The following is a 19,501-nucleotide window of genomic DNA, read 5'->3' as shown; positions in this document are numbered from 1 at the left end:
ATTATAGGCTACATTCTCCTGTCAAAAGCATACGCCCTCCCAGATTAATTCAAAAGAGACTGATAAGATATTTCCTTCAACAATATCCCTTAAACCTGTTTATTGAATGTATTTGCATAAAAAAAACTGCAATTTAAGAATCACAGAGTGCACTGGGAAATTAGGAAAATTCCCAACATATTCTTTTTTTTCTGACATGACATCACTATGGAATGTCTAGATTTGTATTCGATAAAAGGTAGGAGGGTGGCTGCTTGACAACCCTAGTGAAATGCTGATGAAGGCATCTTTGCTATCAGTATTTGAGTATAGGCAAAGATCCTTGATTACACAAGGACATAATGTGTATCAGCTGCTTACCAAAACACTTTAGTCAGATAATTTCTATAATGAAAGGTATCAACAGAACCAAAAGACTTCAGGGGATGAAGAGAAACTGAATACAAAAAAACGGAAGCTCCGGTTCAACCCTTAGGATTCCTTGATCATGGCAAAAATCATTATCACGATTGTTTTGTTTAATATTGAGATCACGATTATTAAACATGAGTACTCAGTGATTTTGGAACTTATTCACTTTCAAAACCTTTTACATTGTTACATTTAATTTTAAATATAGCCTATCCAAGACGAAAACATGCAAAAAGAATGCACACGGCAACTCAATACAAAAGGGGAGCATTGTTATGAAACTGAATGTAGCAAAATAATCGTTGGAAATCATAATCACGATTAATCAATTAAGTGCACAGCTTCTTCAATAATAGGTCTGGCTGCATAGAAAATCCCCAACCAGTAGCACAAGGAGTTTTACATCTTTTGATGTGCGTATAAGATGACGTGTATCAATATGTTCAGATTCCAGGCTACAACCTTTTTCTCATTCTTTAGTTTCATCAAATTATCCAGAACAGTTGTTTTGACAGTAACAGTATAGCCTACTGGGTTTTATTATAAGACCATGGTGTTCTTATTTCAGCTACACGTTTACAACACAAATTCCGAAAAAGTTGTGACATTTTGTAAAATGTGAATAAAAAGAATTCTATAATTTACAAATAATGTCAACCATATATTTAATTGGGAATAGTTCAAAGACAACATATTTATATTTATTCATTTTAAAATATTCTACATGACAATCTGTTGCTCGTTTTCTCTTCTACCAGGCATCAACTGGCTGTGCCGTATTTAGACCAAGTCAGAGGCCCACATCAAATCATCAGCCATAAAAACCATCGAACTTGTCACATTACATTCTAAGGAGGGTAATGAAAGCCCCTACACCGTCAATTTTACAGTGAGGAAGTATGAATTCAACGTGGCCTAGCCCAGGCCCTGTTGAGAGAAAAGGTATAAGCTATTTTTTTATTTATTTTTTATTTAAATAAGTGCTAAGTGATATCAGTGTGTTTGCATGATAGTGACTTGGCTAAGTCTTAAGTTAAGAGTTGTCAGAGCTCGTAGAGTTTATTTTATGTATTGTAAAATGACCCACGACTACGTGGGTGATTTGATTGCGTGCCCACTTTGGCTCCCAAAATATCCCCCTTGCGTTGCAGGGGCTACAATATCCCGTTGCTACATATTCAGACCACGCCATGAATTGACAACTTGAGAATTCGAGTGGTCCCTTCGAAGCAAACGGCATGTCAATAATTTAAACGTATCTATTATAGCTTACACGAATTGGAAATCAAAAGCTTTGGTTTTGGATATCTTTGCGCGCAATCAAGACTTTGGATCAAGACAAAGGCTATCACGCGACTTTGGCAGAATGGCTACTCGGAATTATCTTTGGCAAAGTGATACCTCACGTTCAGTCAAACCAGAGATTGACTACAGTTCTCCTGGACTTGCCGTGATGGAAGTCGAGCGTCTCCTTTTCACCGGGAGAATGATCAGTAGCCATGCCGACGAAGTTTGGCCAAAACTTTACATTGGAGATTAGTAAGTGAATGCCTTCCACTGAATGGAATCGTTAGCCAATAGTAAAAGTCTGAAACTGCATGTTGTCTGGTTATGCCTCATCTAATACTGATTTAATATTACCTGCCTCATGATTGGTTGATGTCTGGCACATTTCAAAATCTCATCTGGGCCCAGGGGGTACAGCTCTACTATCTGGGCCAATAACACATTTAATACAACATTTAACAACTAAAAACAAAGTAAAGATTTGTGACAGATTAATTTTCATTCAATAACAAATGCAGTTCAGTGTTACTTTCACAGTAACCTAATGTACCTAATAAACAACTTCAGCCCTGGTAATTGAATGGTCATCTGCATGTCATAATGTCACACTGCTATAAACCTCAGCTGTCATTGGTATAGCAATGTACACTAGGATATAGGCCTATGCTATCCTGTCATATATATTAGACCTGGTTTGAAGTCGTTCAACTGAATGTGTGTCATGTTGCAGTGATAGTGCAGAAAATCGCAGTGAGCTCACGGCCCGTGGCTTCACACATATTGTGAACTGCGCACACACGTCCAGGCGTGGTGGGCCTGACTACTACAAGGGCATGGACATTACATACCTCGGGATCGAAGGCCGCGATTCTCCTGAGTACGACATGAGCGCAAACTTCAACACGGCTACCAACTTCATTCACAAAGCACTCAGTGGAGGAGGTGAGCAAATTCCTCTCAGACCTTAACATGTAGTTGACTCTGATTGAGCCTATTGCCAATTTCATTTCAAAGGGTTATTTCCAGTGTTAGGCATCTCTGGGACAGAAATGTTCACTAGGCTCCTGTTGTGATTAGAAATAGCCTACCTAGACCACACTGGGCACTGTACATGGCCACGATCTTAGTCTTATTACAAGGCCTACATTTGTGAGCTATCGCTCTGGTGAGAAGTACATAGTGCAAATAGAGTCTGAGAGCAGGCCAGATACTCGACAGACAGAATCAGACTGCAGTCATGTCCCAGTACACTTATGTATGCTATATGGTGGTATTTGATTTGTTTGTTAGTTTTTCTATAAAGGCATAGCTTATCCCCATTAATCATATTCAGTGGTCCAGTAGTCAGAGTCATATTCCCATGGTATCTTTTCCAACATTTAACCCTTGTAAATTCATCTAATGTTGTATTGCATCTTCAGGTAAAGTCCTGGTCCATTGCCATGTAGGTGTAAGTCGCTCGGCTACTGTGGTCCTGGCTTACTTGATGCTGAAACATCACATGACCTTGGTGGATGCCATCACCACTGTGAAGGAGGGCCGTGGTATCATCCCCAACCGTGGCTTTCTACGACAGCTCATCAACCTGCAGATCCAACTCTATGGCAGAAATAGCCACTAAAAAAAGACATACAAGATTCAGTTAAATGGCAATTTCATCTAAATATGGATGTTATTTTCGAAATTGAGTGCTAAAGTGATTGGAACTGGATTTCGGGGTAGCCTACTGCACACAAGAAAGTATCCCAGGTAGCATTCTGACGTTGGGCCAACGTTGAGTTTGGTTGGCTAGGTTGGGCTGACCTATGCAACGTATGCCCAACGTTGGGCCAACGTTGGTGGAGTTGGCCATTTTTTGCTGACCTGTACAACGTATGCCCAACGTTGGGCCAACGTTGGTGGAGTTGGCCATTTTTGCTGACCTGTACAACGTATGCCCAACGTTGGGCCAACATTGGTGGAGTTGGCTGTGTTTGGCTGACCTATATAACGTATGCCCAACGTAGGGCCAACGTTGATCATGTTGGCCATTTTTTGTTGACCTATATGACGTACGCCCAACGCTGGGCCAGCATTGAGGGGGTTGATTGTTGGCTGACCTAAACATTATGCCCAACATTGGGCTAATGCTGATGTAGTTGGAGTTTGACTGACCTATGACGCACTGTACATATCCTTGGTTTTCAATATTGTCTTTTCACAACATGCCTGACCTTTTCACTAATTTTCCATTTTGAACGTGACTTAATCCAGTGATCTGATTCCTGTATTTGAATTGTCTGCAAATTGGTTGGCTACATAATTAATTAGATAACGCCTTACTTAAACAAAAAATTTCAGAGAACTTGTAATAGAAAATCTGGGATCGGGGACTGTTGAACTCAAACAATTCTGGATTACACATTTTAGAAAATTATTAGATGTATTTCTTCAGGCTTGTTCTAGTCATGTTACAAACAGTGTTGGGCAAGTTACTTCAAAATCGTAATGTACTATGCATTACTTATTACTGTCATTTCAAAGTAATTTGTTACATTATAATATTACTGTCTCTGAATTGTAAGGCATTACACTACTATTGCATTACTTTTAAGTTACTCCAAAATATCTAGAAATATGGATTTGCCATTCTAAATGCAGTTTATTACGCTCAATGCAGCTTGCTCTTCCAATGGAGGGAGATGTGGTATAGCATAATGACTGAGCTAGGCTTAAGGCAACAGTAGATGGCAATAGGCGCAGTGCTCATAATGCAATACAAGGAACAATCATAGTCAGAATTTTGTTAAAAACCGACAAAAGGTCAAAGTCTGGTAAATTGTGATAGAAATACTGTAACTTTAAGGCCTAGGCCTACTCATTAAAATCAATAGAGAGCCTACTATATTGTAAATCAAAGATTAAAGGAACCGTATGTAAGATTGTGGCCAAAACGGGTACTACAATCACTGTCTGTTCCATGCCTTGTCTAACAGGTGGCAGTAGTGTCAAATCATTCCTCCATAAAGTTGAAGCAATCATGTCCATGTATAGCCTGACAAAATCCAGACCCTGGGAATCTAGAAAGATTAAGGGTCTGGCCATGACTAATGTAATGGCCCAACTCGAGGGGCGACAGTGTATCCCCTTCCCCTCCCCTCTGACTGGCAGAGTTGGCAACCGGATGACAAAACACTACTGACTTTGTGATTAGTAGATAGGTGGAGGGTGGCACATTAGGCCAAAACACAACATGACAACATCAACATCAGTTGAGGGCTGCAACTTCACTTTTTAAATGACAATCTCCTGGCCAGACTACTGTTGTCAGTGATTATTTGTATGAAGTGAGTATTTGAAATGAACATGATTTCTTAATGTCTAGTGACATATCAGGGCAATTTTATGATTAATTGAAATACATTTTTTACATACGGTTCCTTTAATAAAGACATGTCAAGATGGTGGCCTGCTGGCCATTTCGGTGCCCTAAGTGAGTGGCTTTGAGTAAGTGACATTTAAATGATAACTCAAACACCTAAAGTAAAATAAAAGGCCTATTATATACAGACCATTACTGTGTATTTTTAAACATTAATTTCTGAAGAAATGCTGTTTTACTTATAAATGGTGCACTGTCACTTTAAGAGCATTGATATTTACGTTGTCATAATGCCCTTTTGCCAGCTCTTGTTTACAAGCCTTATTTGTTTGAGTTACATTGATAGCACAATATTAACAATAATATGCACAATGTTAAGTTGTTTTAAGCAACCTTCATTGCTTTGGAAATGGAAGTATGCAATGACATGTTGCTTCACATTTTGTTTTGCGAATACAAGTGAATTATGAGCCTGGTCTCCACCTAGCTATCTGAATGGAATGCGTTTCAGCCGACTCAGCATATCGTGCTTCATGTAGCCTAAATGCTTGGAAAACGATTGATTGAAGACCCACCAATTCTAGTACTATGTGGTGATTGAGAGAACCCAAAAGGTATCAAACTTGCATGTAACATCGTGTTAGTGCATTTTGACATTGTAAACGTTATTGATGAAGAGTGAAACGCAGTTTTCAGTAAAGCTACTAGTCATTGGTTACATTTGGGTGCCCCCTCTGTCCTTTGGTGCATTTGCAATGGTGCCCAACGCAAAGTGCGTGATGCGCGTGGTGGGAGCGGTGGCACTGCCAGGCTACACAATCTTTTTCTGCATTTCTATCCCTTTATTCTCTTCAATTCAAGTTCACAGCACAAAGCTGACATGCACAACAGCATAGTTTGTGTTTTATCAAGAATCAAAAAGATTAGCGTGGCACTACTTTAGATGTTTCATTAATTTACTTGTGCTATTTCGCGAGTTGAGAGATCTTTCGGTTTCGCTATGAACTATTATGTTCTTCATAGCCTTGTCTCTGACAAGCTGAAAATAATGAGCGTAGGCTTCGGTGTATTCCCGCAAATAGAGTCCGCCTGCGAGTCTGGTGCAGCCACAGTCATATTCAACCAGTATCAGGAGATAACGTTCTACTATTTTGCGCGGATTTTTTCTCCTCTGTTGTTCTTGCGTGGTGTTTGCAAATATATATCAAAACAAAACAAGCGCTTAATTTTGGGTTAAACTGCATTGTAACGCGCGTTACTGAAGTTTGTACCGAGTAAATATTACCCAATTTTTTTTTTGTAATGCCTTACATTACCGCGTTACCGCAAACAGCAATATATTACAGTAATTACATTACTTTTGTAACGCATTACTCCCAACACTGGTTACAAAATATATCTTTAAAATTACCTCCATTGGATCTAGCCTACCGCATTTAGGAGACGTCTCACGTTCGCTTAGAAATGTAACTGTCACTCAAACGATTCGCAAGTCTAAGTTTAACGTAACATAAGAAAAAAAAATACGACTGCTTCAGACCACACCTAACGCTGGTTTAAGTGAACAACCAGCCTGCCATTGATTGTCATTTCTTGCGTGGCTAGCTTGTGGTTATTTTTACTGTTTAACTTGAGAACAACTGCATTATCCTCAGCCTAAAGTTAGGCTTTCTCGTTGCGTTCAAGAGTGGCAGTGACAGCCAAATTCAAATGTTGTTGTCAGGGGGAAAGGGACGCGCTGGTTATAGCAACATTTACATTGTTTCTCTTTCGCGTTACAGTTTCAGTTCCGTGCATCTTTCGCGTTACAGTTTCAGATCCGTGCATCTTACGCGTGGCTTTCCACAAGTTTTAGTTACACCCGGATCGCTTACGAGTTCGTAAGCCATGCGTACAGGTAGCCTACATTTTTGAGTTACAGGGCAGGAACCTGGACGGATTCGAATTCCTATCCCTGATGTCTCGGGCCAGGGCGAGCTGAGAATGGTAAGTACGCAATGAATGGAACAGTTTTAACGGACGTTGAGCGACACTGCAAGCTAGCTGCTATATCGGGCCAGTCAGTCTAAGGTAGTCTCATCTTTTTACCGTTTTTACCCTTTTCAAACTTAACCGATATGTATTATGTAGCTAACTAGTTGTTATTGAACAAATTGTCGCTAGAAGTTCAGTAAACTTCAAGTTCAGTGAACTTCATACGCAGCTAACAACGTTAGCCTAGGCTACTGCTAGAACGAAATGATAACAAGAATAGCCTTGTAAATAGAAACTAGACAGAATTATTAGTTAACTAAGTAGACCTAATTTGTATAAGCAGTATGTCTGACAAAATCTACTCAGAAAGAACCATTAAACGGCAAGCAAAGCGTAGAGCTTGCGAGCTATTGAGCGAGTGCTCCGAGTCTTATGTAGACACTGTTTACAACGAATATGGCTTGGTGGAGATTAGTGACGCCCCTAGCAACGATATGTGGGAGGATGCTGTGTCCGACTGGCCAATTTCTGACTCGGAAGAGTATGATGATGTGTCTGGATGGTCGGCATTGGCAACAAACCAATCTATTGATTTTGATGATTACATTTATTACAGTGATGATAGTGATGATGATGATTCTGAACCTGAACCATGTCTTTTGGATGAACTTAGGGAGTGGGGGATAGCCACCCAAACACCACTGAGCCATATAAACATGCTCCTGGGCATTCTTGGTAAATACCACCCCCAGCTCCCAAAGGATGCCCGAACCCTTTTGGGCACTCCACCTTCATATGAAATAGCACATATTGCTGGTGGAAGCATGCACTACTTTGGCATAGAGAGGGGCATAACAAATATATTGGAAAATTATAATTTAAGCGCACTCCCTGACCAAATTTCTTTACAAATTAACATTGATGGGCTGCCACTATTTAAAAGCAGCAATAAGCAATTTTGGCCAATTTTAGGTCTAATAGAGGAAGCCAAAACCAGTACTCCTTTTGTGATAGCTCTGTTTCAAGGTGAACATAAGCCGACAGATCCAAATTTGTTTTTGCAGGAATTTGTAAATGAATACAAGAAATTAAAATCAGAAGGTTTGAGGGTAGGGGCCAGATTGTTTAATATTGAAATATCTAAATTTGTTTGTGATGCTGCAGCAAGATCGTTTATTAAAAATGTGAAAGCACACAATGCCTACCACGGCTGTGAAAAGTGCACGGAGGAGGGGACCTGGGATAGGAACCGCATGACCTTCCCAGAGCTTCATGCACCCCTACGAACGGATGTATCTTTTGCTGAGCATGAAGATGAAGTCCACCACAAAGGGCCGTGCATCTTGGCCGATGTTGGAGTTGGCCTAGTGTCCCAGTTCCCATTGGACTATATGCATTTGATTTGCTTGGGAGTTATGCGAAAACTAATTGGCTTTTGGATGAAGGGGCCACTTCCAACACGCATGGGCACACAGCAGATAGGCCGGATTTCGGCAGCAATAATGTCCTTTGCAGTGGCACTAGCAAGGGAGTTCGCCCGGAAAGGGCGCTCTCTAAACAAAGTTGAGCGGTGGAAGGCCACTTAATTTCGGACATTCTTACTGTACACTGGCCCTGTGGCTGCAAAACATCTGCCACATCAACACTACAATAATTTCATGATCCTGCATGTGGCACTGCGAATATTATGCAGCCCCACTCTGTGCAGTCAATACTGTGATCTAGCTGAAAATTTGCTGAAAATATTTGTACAGCATTTTCAATCAATTTATGGCAACTACACGGTTTACAATATGCATAACCTAGTACATCTGGCCAATGACGCGCGAAAGTTTGGTGCGTTGGATAATTTTTCATGCTTCCCTTTTGAAAACTTCCTCCATAAGATAAAAAGATCAATCAGGAGCCCCTCCCAGCCTCTTCAGCAGGCCATCAGAAGGTTGACAGAGAAAGAACGTCAAAAACACAGTTCAAAAGTGTGTAAGGATGGTTGCTATCAAGAACACAGGAATGGACCTTATCCACTAGATACCCTACCCTATGAATTCAAACAGTACAAGCGTTGCGTTAACAATGGAACTGTGATTAGCCTTACTAAAGGAGACAATTACGTCCATCTCAACGGCACTGTTTATGTTGTTAAAAATATTTTAAAAGACAAGGTCAGATCTTACCTTGCCTGTCTTAAATTCTTACACAACTCATCTTTTTTCACATACCCTATTGATTCTTTAAGTCTTCAGATATCCTTTGTGAAAGACCTTTCATCATCATTTTCCATAATTCCTGCCAAATTTGTTTCAAAGGCTGTTCTTTTGCCTTACAAAGATGGATTTGTGGCATACCCACTGCTACATGCAGAATGATTTTGATAAAGACAAAATTAACATTAACAGTCTTTTAGTTGTAAATATTTAGGACAAAAGATGTTCACTCATAGTCATGATCATTTCAATAATTCCCTCTTATATGTTGTTTGTTCATTTTTATAGATGTATTCCCTAGTAATTTTTGTTGAGAGTGATGAGACGGAGATAGTGCCTAATGACTGGCTGAGCCTTGATAAGAGAGTCACGTTTTGGCCCCCATATGAGGCCAGCAAGTGCAGTGCTGCTGCTAAGGTTAAAGAACAACCAGATGAAGAATGGCATGAACTTCAAATTAAATGGGTGGCCCAATATAGTAAGTCTAGAAGCTTTTTAAAGGGGAATTCCGGTGTGATATTGACCTAAAGTGTATTGAAACATGATACCGAGTGTGAATGTATGTCTCATAGCCCATCTCAGCTTGTCCCCTGCACTCCAAAAATAATTCAGTGGAAATGCATGGATTCCAGTTGCTGCTACTGGAAGAAACTGGAATCCATGCATTTCCACTGAATTATTTTTGGAATCTGATCCCTTATCATACCTGTTCATTCTTACTCGTCGCTCGACTTATCGTGACTAAATTCAAGATGGCTGCAAACGCTAAACTTTGTGAAGATACTGTCTGTATAAATCGTCTTGTAAGTACCAGTGCTTTTTCAAAGTTCTCAATGTCTCTTTTTAAATGTCAGGGCCCTCGGAAGTCTACCAATGAAGTGTGGAGATACATTGAGCCTCGTAAATGGTGTAAAACAGTGATTTATTTGCATGGCTAGCCCGATGCCGAAGCACCACAATTGAAAAAGCTGTTGGTAGCATCGGCTAACTAGCGCCAGATTTTGGACAAGCCGAGATGGGCTGAGAGACATACGTTCACACTCGGTATCATGTTTCAATATCACACCGGAATTCTCCTTTAAGGCAACACACTTTTTCTTTCTCTTTTTTTCCCCCCTTGTGTAACAGTTATTTGTGTGTGTGTGTGTGTGTGTGTGTGTGTGTTAAGAGACCTATGAGAAAGCAAGGCAAAAACTTGTGCAGTTTTCAAAGGGAAAAGGTCTCCTCAGCACAGATGAAGAAAGTGGCCGTATAAGACAGTATGTTTTTCTGTTCTCTTTTTTCACATAAAGCTAATAAGCTGTAATGAAGTTTTAAAATATGAATATTTGTCCAACAGACCATCCTCAAGATATGGCCCAGCGAGTGGCTTTGACACATCTGTTGCCCTACCTGACATGGCCTCATCAAGTCAGCTCCACACAAGTACACAACGTGTTAAAAACACACCGACAAAGTAAGTAAGCACACTGCCATGCACATACAAAGTGGGGCAGCCGTGGCCTACTGGTTAGCGCTTCGGACCTGTAACCGGAGGATTGCCAGTTTGAACCCCGACCAGTAGGAACAGCTGAAATGCCCTTGAACAAGGCACCTAACCCCTCACTGCTCCCCGAGCGCTGCTGTAGCAGGCAGCTCATTGCGTCGGGATTAGTGTGTGCTTCACCTCACAGTGTGTTCACTGTGTGCTGAGTGTGTTTCACTAATTCACGGATTGGGATACATGCAGAGACCAAATTTCCCTCACGGGATCAAAAGAGTATATATACTTATACATACTTAACTTGATCAAGGCTTAACTTGGTCAAGGCTGAAGGTTCAGATGCTGTGGGCAAAAAATGGTCCTTACTTGACACTTGTGTTCTACCTTACCAGGAAGAAAAGCAGCAAAGCAACAGTCGACACTAAGTCCTTACCAGCTATACCACCTTTTAAGCCAGCACCAACGAGACCACCAACACCAGTGCCAGCAATCAACAGCCACTGCCAACAACCAGTAGATCACCATTCACCGGCAGGTCCTGTCCCAACACCATTATCACCAGTCAACTCCTCAAGACCTTTAATGCCGCATAACGGTAAGCGGAATATTAGACTGAGTTATTATTCCCTGTCCACAACTCAATCTATGTTGTGTCAAAGCTACTTACAACAGTTGACAGATTTATAGGAGAATGTCAGCCATTTTGAACACACAGCTCTGTTTGTTCAAGACTGGAATTGTTGTCAGCTGCAAAAGGAACGAAACAATATGATACATCACAGGCCGAGTATGCAAAACAGAACACATGTTATATAAAGTTATATACTTTGTCTGTTTCAGAAAGAGAACTCAGACTGTTTCAGATGCTAGAGGAGATAAAGGGCCAAGTCAGACAAAATTCTCTTCTGCTTCAGTCAATTTTGAGAAGAGAGAGTGTCACTGAAGTCAGCAGTTGTCCAGATTTTGAGTTTCCTCTTCAAAATATAAATGATATCAGAAAAATGGAGGACCGGCTTTCTGACAAGGAAACACGACGCTCTCTGGTAAGTTCTGTTTATGTTGTGTATGTAACCCTACTCTAGTTATGAGTAGTTCTCATAATCAATAAATACTATAAATAAGCCATTGAATAAATACATGAATAAATAGGAATACATACATAAATAGAATAAATAGTTTGTATGTAAGTGGTTCATCATACATAAATAGTACATAAATACATACATAAATAGAATACAAAGGATTGTATGTGAGTGGTTCATCCGTTTCTTGGATACTGATAGTTTAGATAGATAGATAGATAGATAGATAGATAGATACTTTATTGATCCCCAGGGGAAATTCAAGGTCTCAGTAGCATACAGACAACACACACACATTCACTAACAGCAGAAAAAGTAATTAAAGTATATAATATAAAAACACAGTTAAGCAATAAGGACAGTAGAATATAAAGAATATACTAAACACACTAAAATACAAAATATAATAACACTTAATCTAAATTAATTCTAAAAAACAGTATCCTCATAGTGGTGATTAATCAATCAAGAGGCACTTGTAATGACTGAGGCAGTGTTTGATCTTTCTCCTTCACTCATTTCAATTCTTTCAATAAACTCAACTTTCTGAGTTATCCTAACAAATACTTCTTGAACTCAGCTCTACTACAGAATCACTAATGCCTTAGGGTCCTAGTAGTGAAGCTTTGGAGGCACCAATTGTGAGCTTTCTTGCTATGCCACTTTTCTTCTGTTATGGGAGTGTATGGTAGCCCATAGCACTGTGTAGTGCTTGTAGTTATTTTCCACCTTTTGACAAGCTTAATTATGTATGCACAACCATTTCATTTTATAGGTAAAACATCTCATGAGTTTGGGTGGGACAACAACAAAAGACATAATCTACAGGATCATGCGTGAAACAATCAGCAATGATTTAGCGAAAAAGTTTAACTGGATGGGCAGGGGGCAAAAAAGTCCTTTCTCTGTGTTGCACCTGGCAAAAGTCATCATAGGTAGTCCTACAGCTCTTTTACAATTTCATTCAATGTTTATTCTACACACATTCTGATTGGTAGCCTGCTGTACACATCCAGTTTTATCTACCCTACACAACAACACTTCACGTCATGTTCTAAATCAGTGGTTTTTAAACTGATTTCAAGAGGTGGTGGAATAATTAATATCTTCTTGTTTGTCTTACACAAAATATTATCCTTCACTCTCCATTCAATTCCCCCAAATTCCCCACGCAGATGCTGCCAAAAAACAAGGGACCACCTTAATGGAGGCAGAAGAAAAAATCAAAACATGGCTGAAATACAGTGGTGACCGAAATGGAGGAAGAAAAAGGAGATCAGAAAAGGGTACAGATTTCAACAACCAATCAAAAAATATTTCTAATTGCCTGTATGTCTGTATTGCTGACTTTTATCATCCCAGTTGTGAAATAGTAAGTAGTTAACTTGAATTCCTTTCCTCAATTTAGAGAGGCAGACGCATCCCCCATCACATCCTCCATCTGACATGAGTAGTGATTCCGAGGAAATATCTGACATTGTACGTTTTTTTAGTCATTAGTGCATAGACGTTTGCATAGTGCAAGTTGTTTTACCTTTTTGTCTCATCTTTTTATCTAGCTTGAAATGAATAACTATTCGACAAGTGTGGAAATATGTGACCAGAAGGCATTAACATCATTTGTACTTGTACATAATTAAGAGAATGTTATGAAATAGGCCTCCATAGATTGTACATTGGCACCAGTTAATAAAATGATTGCTTGATTACACTTGAGACAAATTATTAATGTTACACATTTCGTAATCTCTTGTTTACAGACAAATTATCTGTATAATCTTCCTAATGCAGTGAAGTGTTATTTGAGCAAGTAAAACAAAATAATTTCTAAAAGTAACTAAAAGTAATTTCTGTTATTTTATAGGAGCAGAACTGATTGATGACCCATCAACCCTTGAGGATCTCATCACATACATGTTTATTATTAAATCAATATTTATTATTAAATGTATTTATTTTAACCCTTAATCTCGTGTTGGTATTATATCACTATTAAGATAACATGTTCAGGGCAGATTGGTAAAATCATTGTGATCAAGTAAGTAATTTCTAAATTACTGTACTAACCATAAAGGTGACCAAAATATCAAGATGAGTGTTCTGCTGAAATAAGCAGTCAGTTTAAGGTTAGAACATTGACCTAGTGTTGGTAAGGTGTAATTTTTGGGGTGGCATAGTGTTAGGTATGCTATTTAAGTTGGCATATGGTTGAGTTGGGGTTGGCAAAAGGTCGGCTGTCGGTCTATAAAATGGTTGGCCCAACGTTAGAAAGGTAGGTTTTGGGTTGGCATAGCGTTAGTAAGGTGTATTTTGGGTTGGCTGGGTAGGCTTTTTAAGTTGGCATATGGTTGGGTTAGGGTTGGCCAAAGGTCTGCTGATGGTCTAATTAAATGGTTGGGCCAACGTTGGGCCACCGGACAAAATGACGTTGGGCCACCGTCAGCAGCCAACGTTGGGCCAACACAACCACTGACCTTGGGCCAACGTTGGCCCAACGTCAGAATGCTACCTGGGTAGGCCTAATGAACATTACGTCTGATCCATACTGACTGGGCCTTTTGGAAGTCCTTGTTTCCTGCAGAAGTGTCATGGACTGGTTTAAAAACGTTTGAACTATTCTAATTGAAATGCGTTCTGTATAGTGAAGTTGATTTATTATTATTATTGTTATTATTCAAACAAGTATATTAAAGATTATTTGCAGTGAGCACATATGCTTAATGTTTTCTGACTTATGTCGAACGTAAGACAGCCTACGCTTCTTACGCTGTTGCCAATGAACAACGGTGTTTTCTTTGCGTAAGCAAAGCAGCACAATCACCTGTTGTTGGTTTCTCAATACGTAAGTAGACACACTATTATTCATTGTTAACAACAGGTTTCCTTTACTTTTCCTAGGGTTAGGGTTAGAGTTTCATATTTATGGTAGGTCTGTTTCTGCAAGAGAGAATATCCACATAAAGCTAACCTAGGATAGCTATAACATCCTCAAAGTTTGACGACGCGCTGTTAAAAAAACTAATGTTATGAGCAGGCTAGCACTAGAAGGCTAGTTCTAAACATGTTACAATGTAACGTTATGCTGTTTTCTTTTGCTGTTGAAAGGGTCGTTACCTTTGCCAGAAGAAAATGGCCAGCACACGGATTTCAGAACAACTACCCCCGCTTTTAGACCCAACAAAAGCACCTGTAGCTTTCGGCAACAGAGCACTTCCACGGTTGTCTATGGAGTTACAGGACCCTGAGCTATACATACGCCAGAGGGCGCTCACCGCCCTCTGTGATCTCGTCCACGATCCGGAACGGGCATATGAGGCTATTCAAAAAGGTAGGTAGACCTATGCTCGACTTTAATAGCTGAAGTTGTTCACTTTTATTGAGTAGATATCCTAATTAATTAAAGTAAAAAAACAAACAAAAAAACATAAAGTGCTGTTTGGTGTTGTGTCAGAAAAATAAGCAAGCTAATTGTCAATAGGTCTAAACAATCTGGCAACTTGACTTTTTACACTGATGCCTAATGAAAACCGTAGGCTATATATCTGTGTAAAGAAATACGGAGTAACTATTGAATATGCCTCAGGCTGTCTGGAGAGACTAAAGGTTCTTCTGGAGGATGAAGATGCCTTTGTGAGGACCAAAGCCACAGAAGTGCTATACTTACTGGCCACTCATAATGTAGGCAGGTGAGTTCCTCTGAGCAACTCATTATTTTGTTGCTGGACTGTGCCCTCTGTTTGATGTTAACCATTTAACTTTTATTTAGTGATTATGATTTCAGTGACGACTTCTTAGAAACTTCTTTGTTTTATGCAGGGAGGCCTTTCTCAGATATGACGTGGTGGGTCCTCTGTCAGACTTGCTCGACGAGCCGGTGGATGCCTGCCGGAGGAACATGCACAGAGCTCTTAAAATGATGGCCGAGTTTCCTGCAGGTCAGCTCTTGGCATATCCGCTTTCTCATGTTATCATTGAAATGTACTGTATGCTATGGTTCTTGGCAGACACGTTTGTCTAAAGTGACGTTCAATAATAACAATAAACATGACCAATAACAATGATCAGTTTAAAGTAGTCTTACACCATCAATTAAATACTAATAATAGTAATAGAGATAATTTTAGCAGTCTAAAAACAATTAGCGTTCATGATAACAATTACCAAACATATACAAACAGTGATTGTGATCTCGACCCATCAGTCCCCATCAATGTCAGTGGATATGCCGATATTGTGTGTTGAGCTGTGGTGATGGGTATCTGTGGCAGGTGCGGCTCGTATCGTGTCGCAGGGCCTGGTGCATCACCTGGTGATGAAGATTCCGGTGGAGCGTGAGGAAATCCGGGCGCTGGTGCTGGAGACGCTGAGCTGCTGCGTGCGGGTGGATGCTCTGCCCGCACTCCAGAGCGACGGTGTGGCCATCCTACGCGAGCAGCTTGCCAGCACGTCCCTCGCCATCCGGCGAGCTGCCGCCAGTGCCATGGTGGGAATCAGGTGGGCATCATTCTGATTATATTCAGAATGGAGAGCTATAGCCTACAGTAAGGCGGTAGTCTACAGTTTGAATAGTCTATTTGCAATTTTGATGTAGACAGTCAAACATGGGATTTTTAAATATAGTCATCATTACCTGTTCAACTAGTACTCTATTCTACAGCTGCTACTGCACCTTAGGCTCCCTTAATGAATGTAGACCATTACTTTCTCCAAATTCATATCAACTGTACTTGAGATAATAAAATGCGGTGATTATAAACCATTAGCCTATTTCTGTGCATGCAGCAGATGCTATTCTCATGTTGTTAAAGGAATCATGTATGTATATTATGTAAAAAAAATGTGATCATAAAATAGCCCTGATATGTCACTAGACATTAAGAAATCATGTTCATTTCAAATACTTATATCACTGACAACAGTAGTCCGGCCAGGATATTGTCATTTAAAAAGTGAAGTTGCAGCCCTCAACTGATGTTGATGTTGTGTTTTGTCATGTCATGTCGTCTTTTGGCCTAATGCCACCCTCCATCTAACTACTAAAAAGTCAGAGTGTTTCACAAACAAAGTCAGTAGTGTTTCGGCATCCAGGTTAGCAACCTTGAGTCAGGGGGGAGGGGGAGGGGATACACCGCTCTACAGTAATTTGAAAGTGATTACAGTACCGGTTTTGGCCACAATCTTACATATGGTTCCTTTAAACCTATTGCATGAACTTTGGCAGCCGCAAAACTATCTTTCAACATGTGTGAATGTAATTGCTTGTTTATAACAATATTTCACTTTGGTAAATTCGTAAAAAAATATCTGTGCCGTGTAGGCTATGCTTAGGTTATCAAAAACAGCCCCTGCTAACCATGTCAAAAACAGTGCTTGAGACTCACTTACTCACTCCTGAAATCCACTGACTGGTCTGACTGGTCAAGCCTGCTGTTGCACTGCAGTGGAGGGAGGACATATTATACAGGTCATTGAGAGTGACACAGTTTATCGTTTCAATTTGTGTACATCACCTGGTGTTAGTAGCAGGTGTGGGACTATAGGATCTGGGTTAATGGATCCAGGGTTTATAGTAGGATCTGGGTGATTAACCCGTATGACTTAGGAATCATCAGCGTTAGTCTGTATTAAGCCAATTAAGGCGAGTTTATTTATATAGCGTATTTCATACACAGGTAATTCAATGTGCTTTACATAGATAAAAGTAAATAATAGTAATTAAAAACATGAAATGACAATAACATTGTGGCAGTAGCCACAATAAATGTACATAAAAGCAAGAAAAATAGTAAATGATAATAAAGAAATGTAAAGTACAGTGCATAAAAATAAAGTACATAAAATCAGTTAGCAGAAAGCTTTTGAGAACAGTGTGGTATTAGTATTGGTAATGGTATTGTCCTTTTAGCATTCACAATCCAGTATGCCTCCAGTATTGATTTTATACAATATAGACAATACTTTAAGACAACATAGACCAGGATTGAATTGACTTTTTGACTGCTTATGCTTTCTTTTTTCTACCTGTAATTATATAACTTCTTCCTAATTATATATTCTCTCATCTCTGTTGCCCTCTCTTTATTTGCCTCTCTCTTTCTCTCTCCCTCCTTTTATCCCTGTCTCTCTCTCGCTCTCTCTCTGCCTCTCTCAGTGTTCCTCTTGAGGGAAAGCAGCGTTTGTGTGAGGAGCATGTTCTGCCTGTCTTGGTCAGTCTGCTGTCAGATAGCGACCCAGGAGTCACTGCCAGTGCGGCTGGAACCATCATGAACACTGCAGTCATCACCAAAGGTAAAACAGGCCAGATGATGATCAGAGCTGACTATACACTACATGACCATGGCAGATACTTTCTAATGAGAAGACACAGCACTCAAAAAAATCCTCCATATAAAGGCATTTATAATTATAGTTGGCGTATATAGTATAATATAGTTTATTTTAAACGCCAATAGTTGTCCCACACATATCCTACTCCTTCTGCGGCCAAAAGTTGACATGTGAATACATTGTGCCAATCATGTGATGTGTTGTGAATACATTGTACCAATCATGTGTTGTGATCTCGCCACTGGAGCGAGGCTGATGTTGTTAAGACTTGCATATGCGCAAATCTGCTCGGAATAGATGTCCGATAAGTGCCCAAATGCGTTGCAATGTGGTCAACGAGTGGAGGGACTTGCCTAAAAGGACTTTGACCGTGGTCTGTGTTTTTTGCCTGTATTCGTATTATTACTTGGAGTCAGTTTTAGAAATGATAGTTACTCCCGGTAATATAATTCCAAGCTGCACTCCAGAGCTTTGTCTAAAGAGCATCCCACAGTGTGAGCCCAGAGGCAGTCCGTTAAATATTAGTACTACAGATCAGACCAATCAAAGATTATGCCATGCTGGCTGGTTAAACTGGCTGGCCCAGTTCAGTAGACAACATCATTATTTTACCAGCATCTAGTTAAACAGCTGGGGTACTAATTATCAATTCTGTATCATAAATGGTATCCCCATGTAGTCAATGTGAAGTCCTGCCCATTCTCTCTTTACCCCTTCTCACACGTCTGTTAATTTCTGTGTTAATTCATTTCCACCATTTCCACTGTGTGATCTCCCCATTGTCATCTCCAGGTAAATACCAGGCGCTGGAGGCTGATGCCATCCCTCCCCTGCTGCGGCTGGTGGAGAGCGCGGACCGTGCGGTGAGTGCCAACGCCCTGCGTGCCCTCACCTGCCTGGCAGAGGCCCCCCCTGCCAGGCTGGAACTGCTGGAGCACCTGCCACTGCTAAGGACCCGCCTGAGCCACCCGGAGTCCATCATTCAGCGTGCCGCTCAGACCGCCATACAAGTCATCTCCTGGAAGCCCTGATGGAGAGGAGAGGAGGTGGAGAAGAGGGAATAGAAGAGGAGGGTGGGGGGGGGGGGGGGGGGAAACGTGGAGGATGAGGAGGAGAGTAGAGGAAGAGGAAGAGGAGGAGAATCGAAAAAGAGCAAAAATACAACATAACTTGCAGACATACACACAAAACTGTTTTTCATGCAACAAAGAATAAAATAAGAAACCATAAAACTTTCATCTGTTTTTCTTAAATGCAAATAGGGTCCGCACCAGTCTTCCAAACAGGAAAAGTGTAATTAGAGGGTCCAAGGATTGCTTTTTGTCACTTGAAATCTTCCTCCACATTAGAATCATTAATAAAGAATCCTTAC

General features: G+C 40.3%; 3 protein-coding genes across 3 annotated transcripts; all 3 read left to right on the top strand.

Moving 5' to 3' along the window:
• The first annotated feature begins 1,777 nt into the window (after positions 1-1,777).
• On the top strand, positions 1,778-3,319 carry LOC143106858 (dual specificity protein phosphatase 26-like). Its single transcript, XM_076271335.1, has 3 exons — positions 1,778-1,950; positions 2,429-2,640; positions 3,120-3,319. Exons 1-3 carry the CDS (start codon positions 1,778-1,780, stop codon positions 3,317-3,319), a joined length of 585 nt encoding a protein of 194 aa, XP_076127450.1.
• Positions 3,320-6,354: 3,035 nt separating this feature from the next.
• LOC143106341 (uncharacterized) lies at positions 6,355-13,770 on the top strand. The gene is made up of 10 exons (XM_076270614.1): positions 6,355-7,045; positions 9,526-9,715; positions 10,406-10,496; positions 10,577-10,693; positions 11,113-11,315; positions 11,561-11,763; positions 12,578-12,737; positions 12,978-13,088; positions 13,211-13,281; positions 13,667-13,770. Exons 1-10 carry the CDS (start codon positions 7,043-7,045, stop codon positions 13,676-13,678), a joined length of 1,161 nt encoding a protein of 386 aa, XP_076126729.1. The 5' UTR covers positions 6,355-7,042; the 3' UTR covers positions 13,679-13,770.
• A 1,161-nt stretch (positions 13,771-14,931) lies between these two features.
• On the top strand, positions 14,932-19,160 carry rsph14 (radial spoke head 14 homolog). The gene is made up of 6 exons (XM_076270595.1): positions 14,932-15,130; positions 15,386-15,488; positions 15,619-15,737; positions 16,071-16,296; positions 17,954-18,090; positions 18,922-19,160. The coding sequence occupies exons 1-6, from the start codon at positions 14,932-14,934 to the stop codon at positions 19,158-19,160; spliced, it is 1,023 nt and encodes a 340-aa protein (XP_076126710.1).
• The last annotated feature ends 341 nt before the right edge of the window (positions 19,161-19,501 follow it).

This window comes from Alosa pseudoharengus, unplaced genomic scaffold, assembly GCF_046254945.1.
Source record: "Alosa pseudoharengus isolate Yale_2024_CS ecotype anadromous, Long Island Sound unplaced genomic scaffold, YU_APseudo_1.1 YU_APseudo_1.1_scf_6, whole genome shotgun sequence".
Lineage (NCBI taxonomy): Eukaryota > Metazoa > Chordata > Actinopteri > Clupeiformes > Clupeidae > Alosa > Alosa pseudoharengus.
Note: the sequence above shows the minus strand (reverse complement) of the source record. Positions and strands in the feature narration are given on the sequence as shown.